Source organism: Cyrtonyx montezumae, unplaced genomic scaffold (assembly GCF_038088225.1).
Source record: "Cyrtonyx montezumae isolate F1298 unplaced genomic scaffold, pur_monq_1.0 scaffold_8, whole genome shotgun sequence".
In the NCBI taxonomy this organism is placed as follows: domain Eukaryota; kingdom Metazoa; phylum Chordata; class Aves; order Galliformes; family Odontophoridae; genus Cyrtonyx; species Cyrtonyx montezumae.
Window position 1 is genome coordinate 86394181 of NW_027072089.1, and position 17055 is coordinate 86411235.

At 37.2% G+C, this 17055-nt stretch overlaps 1 protein-coding gene across 1 annotated transcript in view; it reads left to right on the plus strand.

Moving 5' to 3' along the window:
* CDKAL1 (CDK5 regulatory subunit associated protein 1 like 1) overlaps window positions 1-16547 on the plus strand; it is a 335413-nt gene extending 318866 nt beyond the window's left edge. The window contains exons 13-15 of the mRNA XM_065752679.1: window positions 13901-13984; window positions 16134-16298; window positions 16530-16547. Coding sequence (XP_065608751.1) covers window positions 13901-13984; window positions 16134-16298; window positions 16530-16547 — 267 coding nt within the window. The remainder of the gene's footprint in view (window positions 1-13900; window positions 13985-16133; window positions 16299-16529) is intronic.
* The last annotated feature ends 508 nt before the right edge of the window (window positions 16548-17055 follow it).

Consider the following 17055-nt stretch of genomic DNA (forward strand, 5'->3'; position numbering starts at 1 on the left):
GAGGAAGAGTACCAATGCCCTACAGTTACTCTCCTTTTCTGTGCCAAAGCTTAAGCAAGATTTTCATTTACATGTTCCCACTGGCATGTAAATTTCTTGCTCTGTGGATATCAGAGAACAAAGAAAATCTGTGAAACAAGTTGTCTGTGGACAACTAGGTGTTTTTTCTGTGATGCCCTGGAGGATTAGACCATGTTCAGGCAATATTTCTTTTCTGTGCAGCTTTTTCAGAGTCATTAGATGTGAAGTGCTAGAACACAGAAAAACTGTTAAATGATTTAAAGTGAAAATAAACAGTAGTTTTTCAGTTTCCTACCTTCATTGTCTTTGGACTTTCTGTCTACACCAACTGTAGGATTTCCTTAATATCTTTTTCAAGGATCTGTGTTTTAGGAAAAAAAAAGTGTTCCCTTCACATTCTGTGCCATATTTTTAATTGTGAGTGCTGAAAATACAGAAGTATTTCTAGAGCTATATAAAAAATAAAGAATTGAAATGAGCCAAGAAAAGGATATTTTGATGATCAAGCAAAAAATATATCCCTATACGAGTATGTCTTTATGAATGTACACACTAGCAAAATAATGAACATCTAAACACAAGAAAGGTTGTAAAATGGAAAAACACTCTGCTTGAATAACAGATTGCCCCTTTTTTACAGATGGAAAAACTGGGGCACATGGAGAACATAATTGATTTCCCTAGTGCAATTGTATAAATCATTGATGTGACAAGACCTAGAGCTGATTCTCTGTGAGAGCTATGCAGCTCACTGCTTTCCAGTCTCTTCAATAAACGGATTCCAAAAGCATCTTTTTTTCCATGCAGTAATTTATTGTTGATGTGTGAGAAACCTGAAGTACAGATAAGGCTATTTGAGCTTATTTTGAAGAAAAAAAAAAAAAAGATAAAATCCCTTTCAGGTATTGTGTTCTACTCTATCCATTTATTTCATAAACAGATTCTGTGTTACTGCCTTCTTTCCTTGTTCAATCTCCTTTCTCTTGGTGTAAATGAAACAGCATATCCTCTCACCCAGGTTATGCATTTATTTCATGCTCTCTCAAGTCTGGATCATTTTAACTTAGCCTCTGAGTGCCTAACCTCTCTTTCACTGGGGCTGGGTCATGAATAATTTCCTAGAAAGGGAAACATTTACCTCTTCTCTAGCCCTGTGGCAGAGGGAATGTCATTTGTGAGCAATCATTACTACTACCAACCATTCAAGAGGGTAAACCTGTGAGACCTAAAGGCCTTTTCTTATCAATACGCCATGCAGCTTGTGAGAAATTGCTATAGAGAAATTGGTACACAACTTAGCAGGCCCTCTCACCTTCCTTGCCTCTGTATAAATCCTGATTTTCTGTTATTAAGTCCCATTTGTTAGTGCTATTGGTTAATACTGGACTACACCCATCAGTGACAGGCTACTGTTGTGTGGCTATTGATATGTACTAACAGTGGTGATCCTTTGTATCTCTTGTCTTGCCACTAGGGCTTGATAAAATGAAACAGTCCTGGGAAAAAAACTACACTGGGTTTTTTCTTTGGGAATATTTTATCTGCCTTTAGAAGGAGCTTCATGTCACCATTGCTTACTTCACTACATAGAATCGTAGAATTATAGGGGTTGGAAGGGACCTCAAGAGATCATCGAGTCCAAGTCCTGCTTTGGCAGGTTCCCTACACCAGGTCACACAGGTAGGTGTCCAGGCGGGTCTTGAGTATCTCCAGAGAAGGAGATTCCACAACCCCCCTGTGCAGCCTGTGCCAGTGCTCCGTCACCCTCACTGTAAAGAAGTTCTTGTGCACATTCGTGTAGAACATCCTGTGCTGCAGTTTCTGTCCGTTTCCCCTTGTCCTGTCTCCACATACTGCTGAAAAGAGTCTGGCCTCGCCACTTTGTCCCCCACACCTCAGATATTTATAAACCTGGATCAGGTCCCTTCTCAGTCTTCTTTTCTTGAGGCTAAAGAGACCCAGTTCACTTAGCCTCTCTTCATAGGGGAGATCCTCCAGGCCCTTCACCATCTTTGTGGCCCTCTGCTGGACTCCTTCCAAGAGATCCCCGTCTCTTTTTATACTGGGTAGCCCTGAACTGGACACAGTACTCCAGATGAGGCCTCACCAGGGCAGAGTAGAGGGTGAGGATCACCTCCCTTGACCTGCTGGCCATGCTCTTTTTAATGCATCCCAGAATGCCATTGGCCCTCTTGGCCACGAGGACACACTGCTGGGTCATGGTCAACCTGTTGTCCACCAGGACACCCAGGTCCCCCTCTACAGAGCTCCTCTCCAGCAGCTCATCCCCCAGCCTGTACTGGTGCATGCAATTATTCCTCCCTACATTGTATCTAAAATGAATTTTGAAAGATTTGAAAGTTCCTTTTATTGGAAGCATTCATTCATCAGAGATTAAAAATATTCCTTAGAAGCTATGACAACAGATAATGTGCTTGCTCTACTAGCATTTAAGCATACTGGAATACAAAATCCGCTGAAATGCTGGCAGGTTTTTTTTGTAAACTTGTGTATAATCTGTTTTAATCCACGACCTTGAGAACTTCATGCTGAATTAATCGTCTACTAAGTCATAGGTCAAGTATTGGTTTAAAGGTTGGGTGGAGTTTCTATTTGTTTGAACAAACTTAATTAAGTAATAGGATTTCAGCCAAGAACATTAGGAGTTGGGATGTATCAGTAGCATTGTTTGCACTCTATTGCAATGGTCTGGACCTGTGTTAGAAATGTAGGCTCTCCAAGCTATCATCTTTGAGGACTTCTTCAAAAGTAATGCCTCCCATTTTGTTGTGTTGGCCCACTATGTCAGAGACAGATGTTGGTTGTCAGTACAGGTGGAACCTTCCCACCCATACCTTATTATTTGTCGCCATATGACAGATGGCAACAGAATGGCTGTCTGACAAAATGGTGTCTTACATGGAAGTGTGGATGAAGCAGAAGTGTGCCACTGAAATCCTCCAATGCAGAAAAATGGCTCTCACTGACATTCACTGATGCTTGATGAATGCTTATGGAAACCAAACGTGTTAGCAGTGAGGTGATGGGTGGTGCAATTCAGGAGTGACAACAGCAACATTAAAGGCAAGCTACGTACTATACGGGCATGCAGATTTTGATGAATGTGGTGTGCAGGCTCCTGTTCTTGTAGAATTTGCTCTATCAAACAGAGTTATTGTGGTTTTTGCTTCTTTTGTGTGTCCATGGAAATAAATAGGAAGTACTACTTTTGGAGTGTTCTACATATTTTCATGTAGGTATTGTCTGTTTAATATTTGTGATAGACTCACTTACTAATGATCTAATACATTACTTGTAAACATTTGTGTGTAGCATTTGTGTTTGTAGTGTAAATAACAATCCAACAAACAAAAAACATGGGGAGAAAGATAGCCTTTTGCACATCTGCTGAGCTCAAGGGGTTGTTAAAATGGCTTCGGAGTCTGGAGTGATTGGTTTCTTTTCACCATCTTTCCTCAGAAGTCTTGTTCCCAGCTATGACAGTGTCTTGCTGTCAGATCTCAGTCTGGCTCACTGGAAATTGAATGTAATGGAAAAACTTTAAAATGAGATAAAACTGATCAAATAATTAGTTTCCATCAAGATATAGCATTTTTATTGTGGTAAATTGTGGTGCCATTTCTACCAAATACTTTAAGAGAGACAGACCAAAAAATTGTCTAACCAGGGCATCCAGATATTACCACACAGTCACATTTTTTTTTTAAGTGACCTCTAAAAGAACTGTAGACCTCATGTTGGATTTCTTGGCAGTGTTCTTTTTTTATTGTACTGTGTAAACCGATACATCAACTTCAACCTGTTTATTAGTAAGGCTGATGAAACCAGCTACAGCTATTACGCCGAGCAGCTTTGTCTTCGTAATTGTGTGAAAATGCTTAATATCCAACTATCAGTCATTTCTTCTGTGTTACATGCCCATTTTGTGTGATCACCTTGCGGAAATTAGTTTATCCATTTCTTCTCACACAGGGAGAGAAAACACAGATGATGAGAGGCTGAATCTGATCCAGAACACCCTTTGGAGAATTCACTATTGGTTGCTAATAAGTATTCTTCTTAGAAGAAGAAGAGAATTTTGGGTTAACTACTAGCATTTGCCTTTGGAAACAATCTGCTTGTTGTGTTGTCATCTTAAATGGCATACAGTCATTATGCTGTGTCATAGAGGATAGGAACATACAAGTTCTGGAAGTTTAAGTGGAAAATTGTGTGCTTTAGTTGTGTCTTGAGAACTATGCCTCAGTGTGTATGGAATTAAAGTAATGGCTTGTGTTGCTTCTTGCTGAAGTGAGGTATGTTCACAGAGTCCCTTTAGGAGTAGAGCACTTCTCAGGGAAGATCAGAACAATTTTCTCAAGGCAGGTTGGCAGAAAAGTAGGATTAAGATTTGAGCAGTTCATTAAGAGGAAGGCAGGAGAAAAGATGGGAGGAGAAATGTTCACCTGTTGAGTTTTTAGTCTGAACTTGCTAAAGCATTTTCTCAGAAGTGGGCGTGGGAGTGTTGTTTAGTATTACTCCAATTTTTTATTTCAGTTAGGGATGGAAAAACATTACTTTGAAAAGTGGAAATGCAGAAGAGGAAGAAGAGGGAAGGGCAGCAAAATAAAATACTGCACTCTGCTGTCCTTCTGATATGAATGTGAATGAATGCAATGGCAGAAACATGTGTAGTCCCTAACCTCACATAATTTTGGCACATATTTCCTTCTGGCTTTGCGAACATCAAAATGCAGCATTTATAGCAGCTATAGGGAAAAAAAAAGTTATTTCTGCCCTGCATGCCCCAGCTAATAATATATTTCTTATAATAACTGGTGATTTGTTTCCTATGCCTCTGTTTTTATGTTATACTTTAACTGTGATTAATTGCAGGTAGCTTACAATGGGAAGTGAATGCAAGTAGAAGTTTGAAATATTTGAAAGTTGTTTTTTTTTCTTTGGAGGTTCGTGTTTATGTACACGTTTGCTTGTGTCACAAGGGCACAGGAGTGTCTTTTATTACTGAAGCACTGTCACAGCTAGCAACCTCCTTGAGGATTCTGGGAGAAGAGCTTAAAGACAGGCAGATGCACTCCTTTCCTATTGAACATTCCTACTCCTATTGAACACTGCTGAGAAATGTGAGAAACTCTCCATTTTCATGTATGCTGAAGATCCTTAAGCGTAATATCTTGTGGCTCCTCTTCCATACTCACACAAAGGGCTAAACAGATCTTATCCACCTCATAATTACTGAAGAATCATTTTTTTCAGTTATTTTTCCTGTTAGTAAAGACTTTGCACCACAAGGTGTTGCAGGACTATCTGTGTACTGTGTTGTTTACTGTGTATTGTCAAACCACTGTATTGGTTCTATTGCTTGTGTAATCAATGTCTTTGGTATGGATCTGGAAACCATTGAGGTGATGACAGTCTGATTAGTCATGTGAGAGTCAAAGAACTACAGTACCCACTCTTTTAAAAGATTTTTTTTTTAATTTTTATTTTTGCAGAAGGAGTTAAAATGAAGTCTTAATACTGCCATTAGCATATTTCTTGGCCATCCATCTCAATAATGAATAGCACTTGTTTGTACAATCATACAGTTTGTTTCACTTTTTGCCTTGTTAAAATTCAGACTATATCATAAAATACTTCTTCTTTAGTTAGAAAGGTCATATAATTCCCTAGTGTCTTTAATTTTTAAGCAAGTTCATGTTAAGAATTCTTCTTAATTAAAGAGGAGAACGTTGTGTGTGGTCAAATAGTTTTTGAAGAGAAATTTTTGATCGAGTATGGAGGCTTTGAATTTCAGGTTTTTTTATAGCATTCTGAACATTTCTGATTTTTCTTTTTGACAGTTGCAAAAGGTAGTGTGCTGAGAAAAAGCGCACAAATGAGATTTGTGATAAATTTATCTGTATCCTTGGGAGACGAATAAAGATGTTAGAAAAACTTCATAGCATTTTTTTTTCTTTTTTCTTCTAGAACAGAAGTGATTTATCATGTAACTTTCTTGATCTTATTTCAGTTAACTTCCTATAATGGATAATATAGAATTGGTCAGAATTATTATTTTACTTATTATTTTACTATGCTAATGACATGATGCTTCTCTTCATTACCTATTCTGTTTAGAAATAATTGACATACTATGTAAACCTATTAAAATACTTCATAACTACTTCAGAAGTAGTGACTATTAAATTATAAACAACATGAAGTGATAGCACAAGTATCACTTTTTTATGCATCATTCACTTTGGTCCCTCTGTGAGTTCTTGATGTCATTAGTCATTCAGCACTATATGTCTACACCGGTCTTAGACTCTTACCTTATTTTAGATTGAAGAAAACCCTTGAAGTGACCATTTTTTAATTTCATTTATTGACTGCCTTAAAAATAAAAGAAAATAGTATCATTATCCTGTCCTCATTAACAGTGTCTGTGATTTTCCTCATTAGTAAACAATGAGTCAAGTACGCTTGTGGCTTACTGAAGTTATGCCCATGCTGAGAACTTTAATTATAGTTGGCAGTTCTTTCCAACAGCTGGTGATGCTGAATCTGTGCTGCAAACAGCATTACATTGACCTGTGCTATGTCAGCACCATCCTGAGACCTCTGGTGAACATTTTTTTTATGGAGGCTTCAGTCTGAGAACAAAGATTTGTACTGCAAGTTTCTGAAATAATTTCTGGAGAATTTATTTGATAGAGTATTTACCAAAATCATTTAAAATCTCGTATAACTGATGCTTGTCAGGGCTCATGCAGCTGTTAAAAGAGATCAATGGAACAAGAGTTACATATTGTTGCCTTAGCAACTGCCACTTCATACTGTGCTTTAATCACTTAGAAATTCGCAGTGTATCTCAAGGAACTGCTTCCAACAATAGCAGCCAATCTTAAGTAATTTTAAATCATTTCACAGAATTTGAAAGGATTGCATTAGTAAGAAAGACTACCATATTCTTAAGCTTGGTAGCCTTGTTTAGCGACAGGCTTAGCTTATTTTAAAAAATTATATTTAATCTCAAGAAATTGCTTTCATCATGCATGGAATGCATGGGATTGGCAAATTGGCTGAAATTTGCAGATAATTTTAAAAGTTTCCTTTAAACTCCATCCTCCTTTCTAGAAGATCAGCAATTATAATTTCCTGTACCTAAGTGTTAAACATCCAGCTTCCTTAACAGCATTCTGCTGTCTAGTTTTTTCTTTTGTTTGTGAATTATTGTGGGTCAGACATTTTATCTACTCTTGTGCCTATTTTGATCTGAATGTTTCATTTAGACTTTTTCTATAGGTAATTCATACAGATTTGTGGGGCTTGTTAGATCATCTGAACGGGGAGAGGCGTTTGTTCAACATTACACAGAGACAGTTGCCTGAGTGCTCATCCAGCATGACAGTTCCAAATATCAGTTCTGCATATAGTATTTTATATTGCTATAGCAACTTCCCCAGTTTTATCATCACTGCTCTCTAAGTTGTGCTATTAGAATTACACTTTGCACATGTGGAACAGTTTCAGAGTAACAGCCAGAGTTCCTTAGCGATGGTGTGTCAGACCCAGAATAAATCCCAATTCTATGTCCTCATCGTGGGCTTTCACTTCTTAAGTTCCAGTTTATGACAAAGATCTATACAAGATAAACTGCTTTTCAGCTGCAGTATGTGTCCCCCATTTCAGAGAACTTATTTTCCTTCTATAATTTTGTGCACAATTAACACAATTCAGCAAGGCAATATGACAGAGTTATCAACATGCTACTTCTATTACCTCTTTTCTAAACAGGAGGAGAAATGAAAAGGAGAGACATGCAAAATGCAAACTTACAGAATTTAAAAGAAATCACTTCTTTAGAGGACCAGTTGTCATTTTTAGGTCACAACTCGCATATCTGAATATAATTTTCATCTGAGCTGCATGGCGTGACTTGTATGTGTTGGAAGAAGCTACATTTTCACAGCAGGATGCCAAATTAAAATGAAGCAGTCAGATGCAGGTGCACAGCAATAGAAAGGAGCTATTTTAACCCAAAACAGGAGCAATGGGACAAGAAAGCAGAAGTCCCTTTCTGTCCCTTGTCTACTTCTCTCCTACTTTTGCCCTCCCCCATACCTGTGCCAATGAATTCATAATGGTGCTGAAGAGGAGGCATTCCATTGCTTTTACTGAGCTGCTCTGCCTGATGCTGAAGGGCTGTGAAGGATTTTGTTACACTGGTTGTGTCCTCTTAGAGCTGCCTGTCTAACCTATACCCCGTACTTAGTTCCTACTTCCAGGCAGCCTTGAGGCCAGCCTGGAAAATCATTGAAAGAGTGCCGCGTGGGCATCTGTTGCATCCATTCTGAATTCCTGACGGTGCACACATCTGAAATGCGCGTGTTTTAAAAAAAAAGCTTAAGGTATTTTTTAATAAATTGTATGTTGTACATAGTCCTTTCCAAATAAAACTCCTTAGAGATGGACTATTTACTAATGGTGGTTTGGCAAGAGCAGATGCGTTGGCTGACAACAAAATGAGACACCTTGACGAACATTGGCTGCTTTTCACTTGGGATGCTGGAGTTCTCCAGTAGAGCTAAGTACTTCTGTGCTTGCAGTGAAGACCATCCTGCACTGTTTTCCAAGGCTGCAAAAAATCTGGATGATATAAATAGGGAAAGAAAAAAAAAAAAAAAGATGTAGCAAGTGTGAAAACATAAAATTTAACTACTCTGGACATAAGTACAAAGTAAGTACAGGCAGTGAGACCAGTATCATCTACTGTCTTTATCAGTTTTACTTGTAAGTCATATATACCTCTTTGATCTGTGTAAGACATATAGAATTTAGTTTTATTAGCACTTCAGGGCTGAATCAGTACTGGTTTTGAGTTGAAACAATACTTCAAGAAGATTACACGGTGAGTTGTATTACTTGCCCTGGACCACAGGAGGGGTCAGGTTCTCTCTTTATTTCCTCAGTTGTAAAATGGGTCAGACACATTGTGGAATGACTGATACCTATTTGATATAAAAGATACAGAACTTTAAATGTTACTTCACTGCTGTACTTCTATGCATCATTAAAAAACTGAGTTACAGAAGTATCATGTCAGATTTTTCTGTAGGATAAATAAAATTGAAATTAAGGTTTGTAAAACATTTGATTACTAATTATGACATTTGCAGACTACCTGGCAATTGTTACAGTGTGAGAGGGATAGAACTTGTACATTAGCTGTGTTATTTTCAGTAAAAAACAATTTACTCTGTGTAAATAATATGATCAGTTTGTCTTAATACAGGGGAGATTGCCAGGCAAGCTTTTTACTATCATGTTATTCTTCTCATGCTGCCCCCCATAAGGAAAAAAAATCCTAGTTCTGTCGAGGAATTTTTCCCAAGTGAGGTGTCAGTGCTGACTTTACACCATTGCAAATGCTTTGTCAGAATTATAGTTCTCTGAGACCTGGAACTCATGCATACCTGTCAAAGCAGATGAAAGAGTAGGAATAAAAATATGATACTGAATTACTTTTGCTGGTACATGCCTGAAAAAAAAAAATCATCAAAGGTTATTATAATTATGACCATTATTAGATATCACGTCTGGTTTCTGCATATTTACATTCCCTCTGAGAGAGTTGAAACTCAGACATTTAGAGTTCCCTAGGGGATAATTGCAGAAATCATGACATATATTCCACTTTTTGAACAAATTTTAATACCAAAGCTGCATTCTGCCGAGTTATATTTCTCCTTAATTATACTTGGATTCAGGATAGTCATTTTCAGTTGTACGAATGTGTGTAGCCAATTAGTGTTGTAGATCATGAATACCCAATGGCTTAGCTCTAAATAGAATTGTCCTTTTCTGTTATGACATATAAGAGTTTGCGAATTTCTATTGTCTCTCTTTGTGAGGTCAGCCTTGGCCAGAGATACAAATCAAGTAACTGGAGAAAATGAACAATGCTGAGTTTACCTCTCTCTTACTCTTCACAGGATGGCTGAGTTCTTTGTCTCAAATGTATGTACGCTAAATTGGTGTAGGCTGTTCTGCTCCTCTGCATTTCTTGCACACATTTTTAATGACACGCTTTTGATGCTATATGATTAATTCAGTCTTGCTGTTTCCCTCCCCCTTCCAAGAAATTCTGAGCACTGAAAAGTTTTCTGTCCAGATCACTGAGATGCACGGACCTGTGCTCTGCTTACTCATGGAAGAAAAGAAAAACTGGCAGTGTCTCAGAATAAACCGCTGCTCATAGCAAATAATCAAACACAGGTATTCTTTTCTTCTCCCCTTTGATTATTATCATTTTTTTTAATTCCATACTTGCCACTCTTAACATCTGCAAGCATGAACGTAACATAATTCAGAGTACCTCCCAGGCAGGATTCACAGGAACTATGAAAGTAGAGTGTTATGATCAGAGAGAACCAGGGAACCACAGGGCAATTAAGAAATGAGTTGCTGTCCTAGTATTGCTGTGTTCTGGTTTTGTTAAGTTATGATACCAATAAATAATGAATACAATTCAGTGAGAAGACTGGTTTATTGGTTTTGGTGTTTTCCAATGGTAGTGTGTTTCCCTAAGGGTGAGTATCACTTTTCTAACTTTTCCTCCTCCTCTTTTTCATAACATTGCATGACATCTGTGATTTCTTACTGTTGTGCTGCAATACCATATTGTTTTGTGATTTTAAAGTCTGTGGCCTGAAATGTTATAGCAACAACAAAACCTCTTCATTTAGGGAAAATGTTCCCTACAATCTCATTAGTGGCATAGTTATCTCCAGTGCCTTCTTGACATGTATTTACAAAAGTCCTTTGGGGATTTGAACTGAGTAACTGTTTTCTTGGAAGAAAACATCTTAGTATTCAGAAGAAATGGTTACACATGATTTAAGTTACTGAGATGTGAATATGTTGTATCTATTGTTACATGTGATTGTAAACTTCCCTAAGGAACATTAGTAGAAATTTTAAGTGTGCTATAAACAACTCTTAAGAACCTGTTAAAAGTAAGCAGAAATGTACATCTTTTCTACTATTAGGATCTTTATATTGTGGGGTAGGATCACCTCCCTTGCTGACCACTCTCTTTAATATACCCCAGGATACCATTGGCCTTCTTGGTCACCAGCTCAGGGCCAACCTATCATCAACCAGGACCCCCAGGTCCCTCTCCTCAGAGCTCCTCTCCAGCAGGTCATCCCCCAGTCTATACGTGTGCATGCGGTTATTCCTCCCTAGGTGCAAGACTCTACACTTGCTCTTGTTAAACCTCATCTGGTTATACCAGATACGTGTCTAGGAGGAGAAAACATAATGTCTTGCTAGGTGAGTGGGGAACCAGGGCCTTGTATAGTGTATATAATATACTGTGGTGTAGCTGTGATATCATTGTTCTTATTTTTATCTGTTCTTTTTCTATTATTGATTTCTAAAGGAAATTTTAGAAGTCTTATATTCACTTTAACTGTTTATGCCATAATAAATCAAAGCATTATTATCTGATCTACATCTTATTCCTAATTCACATGGACTTTTTAATGGGTTTGTGCTGGAAGTCTTTCTAAGGAGAGTCTTGAGTACAACATTGTTCATAGATATTAAATTTTTGGAGTAGAATATGAAATCTGAAATCATTTTTATTCTAGAGATAGCAACAGCAATAAAAGAAGTGAGTCAGTTTAGCAAGCCAAACAGTTTTAGTTAGTAGAATAAAGTTGTTTAGTAATTTGGAAAGAATCCAGGGTACATTTAGAGGAATAAAATGAGGGGCTTGTACTGAAAATTTCAGTTAAAACTCCCTTCAACTTTTGCAGAAGTTCAGAGTCAGGTATAAATATTGTTTCACAAAGATGATTCTGAAAGTAATGCGTCCTGTTTTATTATGTTGTGCCACAACGTCAGAGGCAGATGTTGGTAGTATGGCACTTGAACATTCTCACCAATATTCTGATACATTTTGTTAATGAGTGACAGATGGCAACTGAGGGGTGGTCTGACAAAATGGCTTCTGATATAGAAGTGTGTATGAAGCAAGGGTGTGTCATTGAATTTCTCCATACGGAAAAAAATGGCACACACTGACGTTCACTGACACTTGCTGAACATTGTTGGAGACCTAACAGTGGATGTTTGCATCATGTGGGTCCCACGAATGCTCACACAGAAACAGAAAGACACTGCATGCAAATTTGTCAGGACCTATCAAACCAATACAAGGCTGAAGGTAATAGTTTCCAGGATTGCTTCAGTATGCCATGATGTCACTGCTACAAGCTGGAGTGAAAATGGCTGTTCATGGAATGGTGACATGAGAATTTGCCATTCCAGAAAAACTGGAGATGCGACCCTCAGTGAGTAAAGTGATGTGCTCTGTCTTTGGAGATAGGAAAGGGCTGATCCTTCTGGATTTCCTGGAACCTGGACAAAGCATCAACTACCAAACCATCAGCCATCCACTATGTCACAGCGTTGGCTAAGCTGAAAGCTCAAATTTGCAGAGTCAGACTAGAGAAGAAGACAACTTTTCTCTTGCAACACACTGTCACCAGACCCCATACCAGTCTGAAGATCATGGAGCACATTGCCAGTCTTTGCTGGACTGACCTACCACACACAACCGTATAGTCTGGATTTGGCACCTTCTGACTTCTGTTTGGATCAATGGGAGATGGACAACATGGGCTGCATTTTCCTAGCAGCAACACTGTCATTGCTGCTGTGAAGCAGTGGATCACTGCCTCTGGTGCAAACTTTTGTGAGTGTGGCACACAGGCTCTTGTTCATCGCTGACAAAAATGCATAGCTAATGGTTGTGGCTATGTTGAAAAATAGTGTTTTGTAACTGAGAATTTTCTCAATTAAGTGGTGTTACTGTGCTCTTTGGTGCTGTTATAGTTTCCAAGGCAATAAATAATAGGCATTGCTTTCAGAGTGACCTATGTACAATTCTGTAATGGACAAGACAGAAGGTGTTATGCAGATGGTTTTGAAGTTTAAGGAAAGACAGGTTTTGATTTATACATACATGGCAACCAAATACAACTATCTTGTCATGTGGCCTTCCATTTATCAAATTGCAAAATGTAACTGATGGTTCCTTTAGACCGTGCTAATGCATTTAGAAGCTGGACATCTAATTGAAATATTCTGGATTTTTGGCCCAGGGTTTATTTGGCTTTTAATATTACAGTATCTTTGAGTAGTTAAAAGCTTTCTACTCCATTGAGTCTTTGTAGAATATAGCATTGGCTGCCATGTCATGGAAATTAATGTGATGTCTGAAGTTATGTCTTAGCATTATCAACAAGAAGGGATAGAGGTGCTCTATCTATCATTGTAAATAATAAGGGTAGTCTTAAAAATAAAATAGCTTAGCTTGATGTTACTCAGAAGTTCAGAAATGTGTTATGGTTCCCTGCTTCTCTCTGCTGCTTTTAATTGTTCTGTTTGTCATAAGGTTGTTGTTGGGGGGCTGGCGGTGTTAATTTTTCTCACTGATTACAGTATTTTATTCTTAGTGAGAGCTTTCATTGACTAGATGAGGTAATAATTGGACCCTGTGTATATCTGATATATTTATTTGTTATTGTGCTAATAAGTAAAAATAAATTTGCATTTCTGAGCTGGATTTTCATGTGAAGCCGTTGTTGTACCTGTATTTTGTACCTGTATTCTTAACCTGTATTTTGACCTTTACCCCTGTCAATTTTGGAGAGCGTGAGTTAGCTTTCTTTCCCCTGCTTTCTTGCTGACACAAAACATCCTGAGGGGATTTGCTTATTTCCACTAAATGTGTTTGTTTATGGATGCAACTCTTTTTTGAATGTTTTCTGAGTCATCTGTCTTGTCTTCTGTTTTCCAGGTTGGAGAAAGGCAGAGAGTTCTGGTGACAGAAGAATCCTTTGATTCCAACTACTATGTTGCTCACAATCCATTCTATGAGCAGGTACTGCTAAATAAACAAGATAACATCTTTTTAGGGTATCTTTGCTTTCTGATAATCTCAACAATACAGTACAGCACACCACAGTGAAAATAAAATAAAATAAAATAAAAACCTTCTCCCAAGAATGGTGTGACCATCAAATTTCATTTTTGAGGTATTTAGTTTATTCCTGTGCTCTAGATACAGTTTACCTGAAATTATGTTAAGAAATGCACATTAGGTTTTGGCTATACAACATGAGGAGACTGCATATCCAAATAATGTTGTATGGTTTCAAGGAGCTGTTAATTACTGCAAGTAATTTCCAAGTCTCAGAAGCATTATTTTCTTAATAGTTCAAACTTTTTGATTCTCTACTTCTTTTGGAAAATTCTTTCAGGCAGCGCAATTTGGAAAAAAAAAAAAAAAAACATTTCAAACAATTATAAGGACCAGAAACTCTTGTTTAGATCAAGCACCCCAGCCTGACAGGTTTTGTTTTCTTCTATGTACTGTCTATAAATTATATTTTTTTTCCATGCAGAAACATAATCTTTATGAACTAGGAAGGAAGTACAATATCTGTTTCACAAAATTACCACTTTTATTCAAAAGCTGATGAATAACAGTAAAATTGGCTTTTCTGGATCATCTGTATTTCATTCTGTTTTTACAGTTATCTTGTTCTCAGTTTTCTTGCACCAATTGTAGTTTGGTTTTGCTCCCTTAGTTACTCAGTTGTCCTCTCTGGAGGGGCTATTGATAAAGACTGTGGTTATATAGTTAACATAAGTGCTTTGTTCTTATATTTGTTCTGTTTGCATTATAGTGATAAATAGATAGGCAATTTATTTATTTATTTGCTTATTTTTTCCTTAGTGTTAGGTAGTGTTACTGCTCCTGAAATATGCTCTATAGGTAACTGATTCACTAATTACTTTTTCAACTGTTTCATTCTTTCCTAGGAAAAATCTCATTATTTTTCTTTTCTTACACCTCTGACCTCCATCTTAAATCTTGTATACCACTGTTCCTCATCTTTATGCCTTATCAGTCAGATTTGAGGAACGTGGTTTTATATAGAGAGATAGAAAGGAAATTGCTTGGGGCTTTTTAGTGTTTAATGCTATTTTTAATGGAAGTTTCATTAATTAAAAGGGAAGCAGTACGTGAAAAATCATTGATGTTTTATGGTGTATTTGTAGAGTCCCTAATACAGCTCCTGACTGGAACTTGTAAAGAATAAACTAAATATAAATAATAACAGTAATTTTAAATTGTATTATGGAAGAAGTACTGTTTTTATTATGGAATAAATATTTGTATGTCTTTTCCCTAAAATCTTATGTGTTTGACAAGGGTAATAACTTAGTGTTCAACAAAGAACAAGACTACTACAAGTGCTAGTGACTGACTTTTTAGAACCAAAACATAGAATCACACCAGACACTCTGAAAACAATTCAATTCCAGCTGAAACTGTAACACTCAGTGATTTAGGTTTGCCCCAAAAAATCTATATGGGAATAAAAGTGTGATCTAGACATGTTGTAAAAATGTCTCAGCACTGTGATCTTGGCTTTTTGTGTTTGCCACTTAGGTTCAGTTATCTTTCTAATCTTCAGAGGGAAAACCAATCTGCTTTTTTTGGAAGAAGCTTAGGAATCTCATGGAATTCTAGAAGCTCCTGTAGTCATGAACACCTTGATCTTGTGGGGAAGAAGGAAAAGCACCTGTAGTGATTTCCTCTGAGTAGGACAGCAACTTGAAAATTAAAAAATAAAAAAATAAAAGTACTGTGCAGTAGGATTGTGGAAGACATCTGTTAGCATTCTGTACTATACAGGTACCCTTAGGAAACCAGTTAGTCTGGATTAAAATGCTGTAATTCAGGCCTGACTTTCTTATCAAATTAAAAAAGTCATAACCACAAGTCATAGGATCAATTTGAGTTGAAAAAAGCTGAGCTAGTACTACAGAGCACTCAAAGGCAAACTGGAGATGTTACTGATCAGATGTGTCAGGGACTATACCTCATGCTCATGCCTAAAGTTTTAAATGTTTAAATGTTTAGAACTTGCTCTTATATGTTGCAAAATCTGTTTTCTGAGTGGGTGTTGGAGACTCTGATACCCCTTATGATGTTTGGTAACTATATCTTTATTTGAAAGGTTCTCGTGCCAAAGGATCCTGTGTTAATGGGTAAAATGGTGGAAGTGAGTATTTATGAAGCTGGGAAACACTTTATGAAGGGTCAGCCTGTGTCAGATGCCAGAGTTTATGCTGCCTCCATCGCAAGACCATTAGCAAAAGGAGAAATTTCTGGTTTAACAGAGGTGAGTAAAATACATTTTCTATTTTACTCCACTGGCAAAACAGCATCTGTTCAAGTGTAATGATTTCAGGCTATGTATCTGTTATCATTTTATAGTTCCCCTTTCATGTATGCATGAAGCTTTAATCTTTTCTAACGGATTGAAATCTGAATTTAAAAGATGCTTTTGCTGATGCCCATAACTTTACTTTGCTGACTGTAGAGGCAATATTATGCTTGTTTCTTGTTCCAGATGAGAAGGAACTACTAGAATGGAAAACATTTAACATAAGTGATTATATAATCCAAGGTGTTTCATTTTTAGTTAGTAGAAGGATGAATCTGTTTGTTTTCCTTTACAAAGCTGTTTTTTAAAATGTTCATTGATTACTTGTCTGCTAGAATAGTTCAAAATTTTGCCCAGAGATTCAAAAGTCTTTGATAGGTAGAGGCACTGAGTATTTACAGTGCATTTTGGAAAAAGGTCAACATCTGATCTAGTCATGTAAAGAAAATGGAACTCTTTTTAAAAGATATCTGATCCTTATTTTACACCTCAGTAGATGTGACTGTTAGCCAAGTGTTCTCATACATTTCATGGAACTCTACTTGTAAAAACTGATGGAGTGTGAAATGAAAATGTGTATCACATTTCTAAGCATCATTTGATGTCCTTTCTCCAGCGTTGTTGTTAGGATCTCTGAAAATATGTAGCATATTTAGCACATGGAAGAAAGGTAACTGGAAATTTTTCAGCCACCTTGCTGCTTTTACAGTAT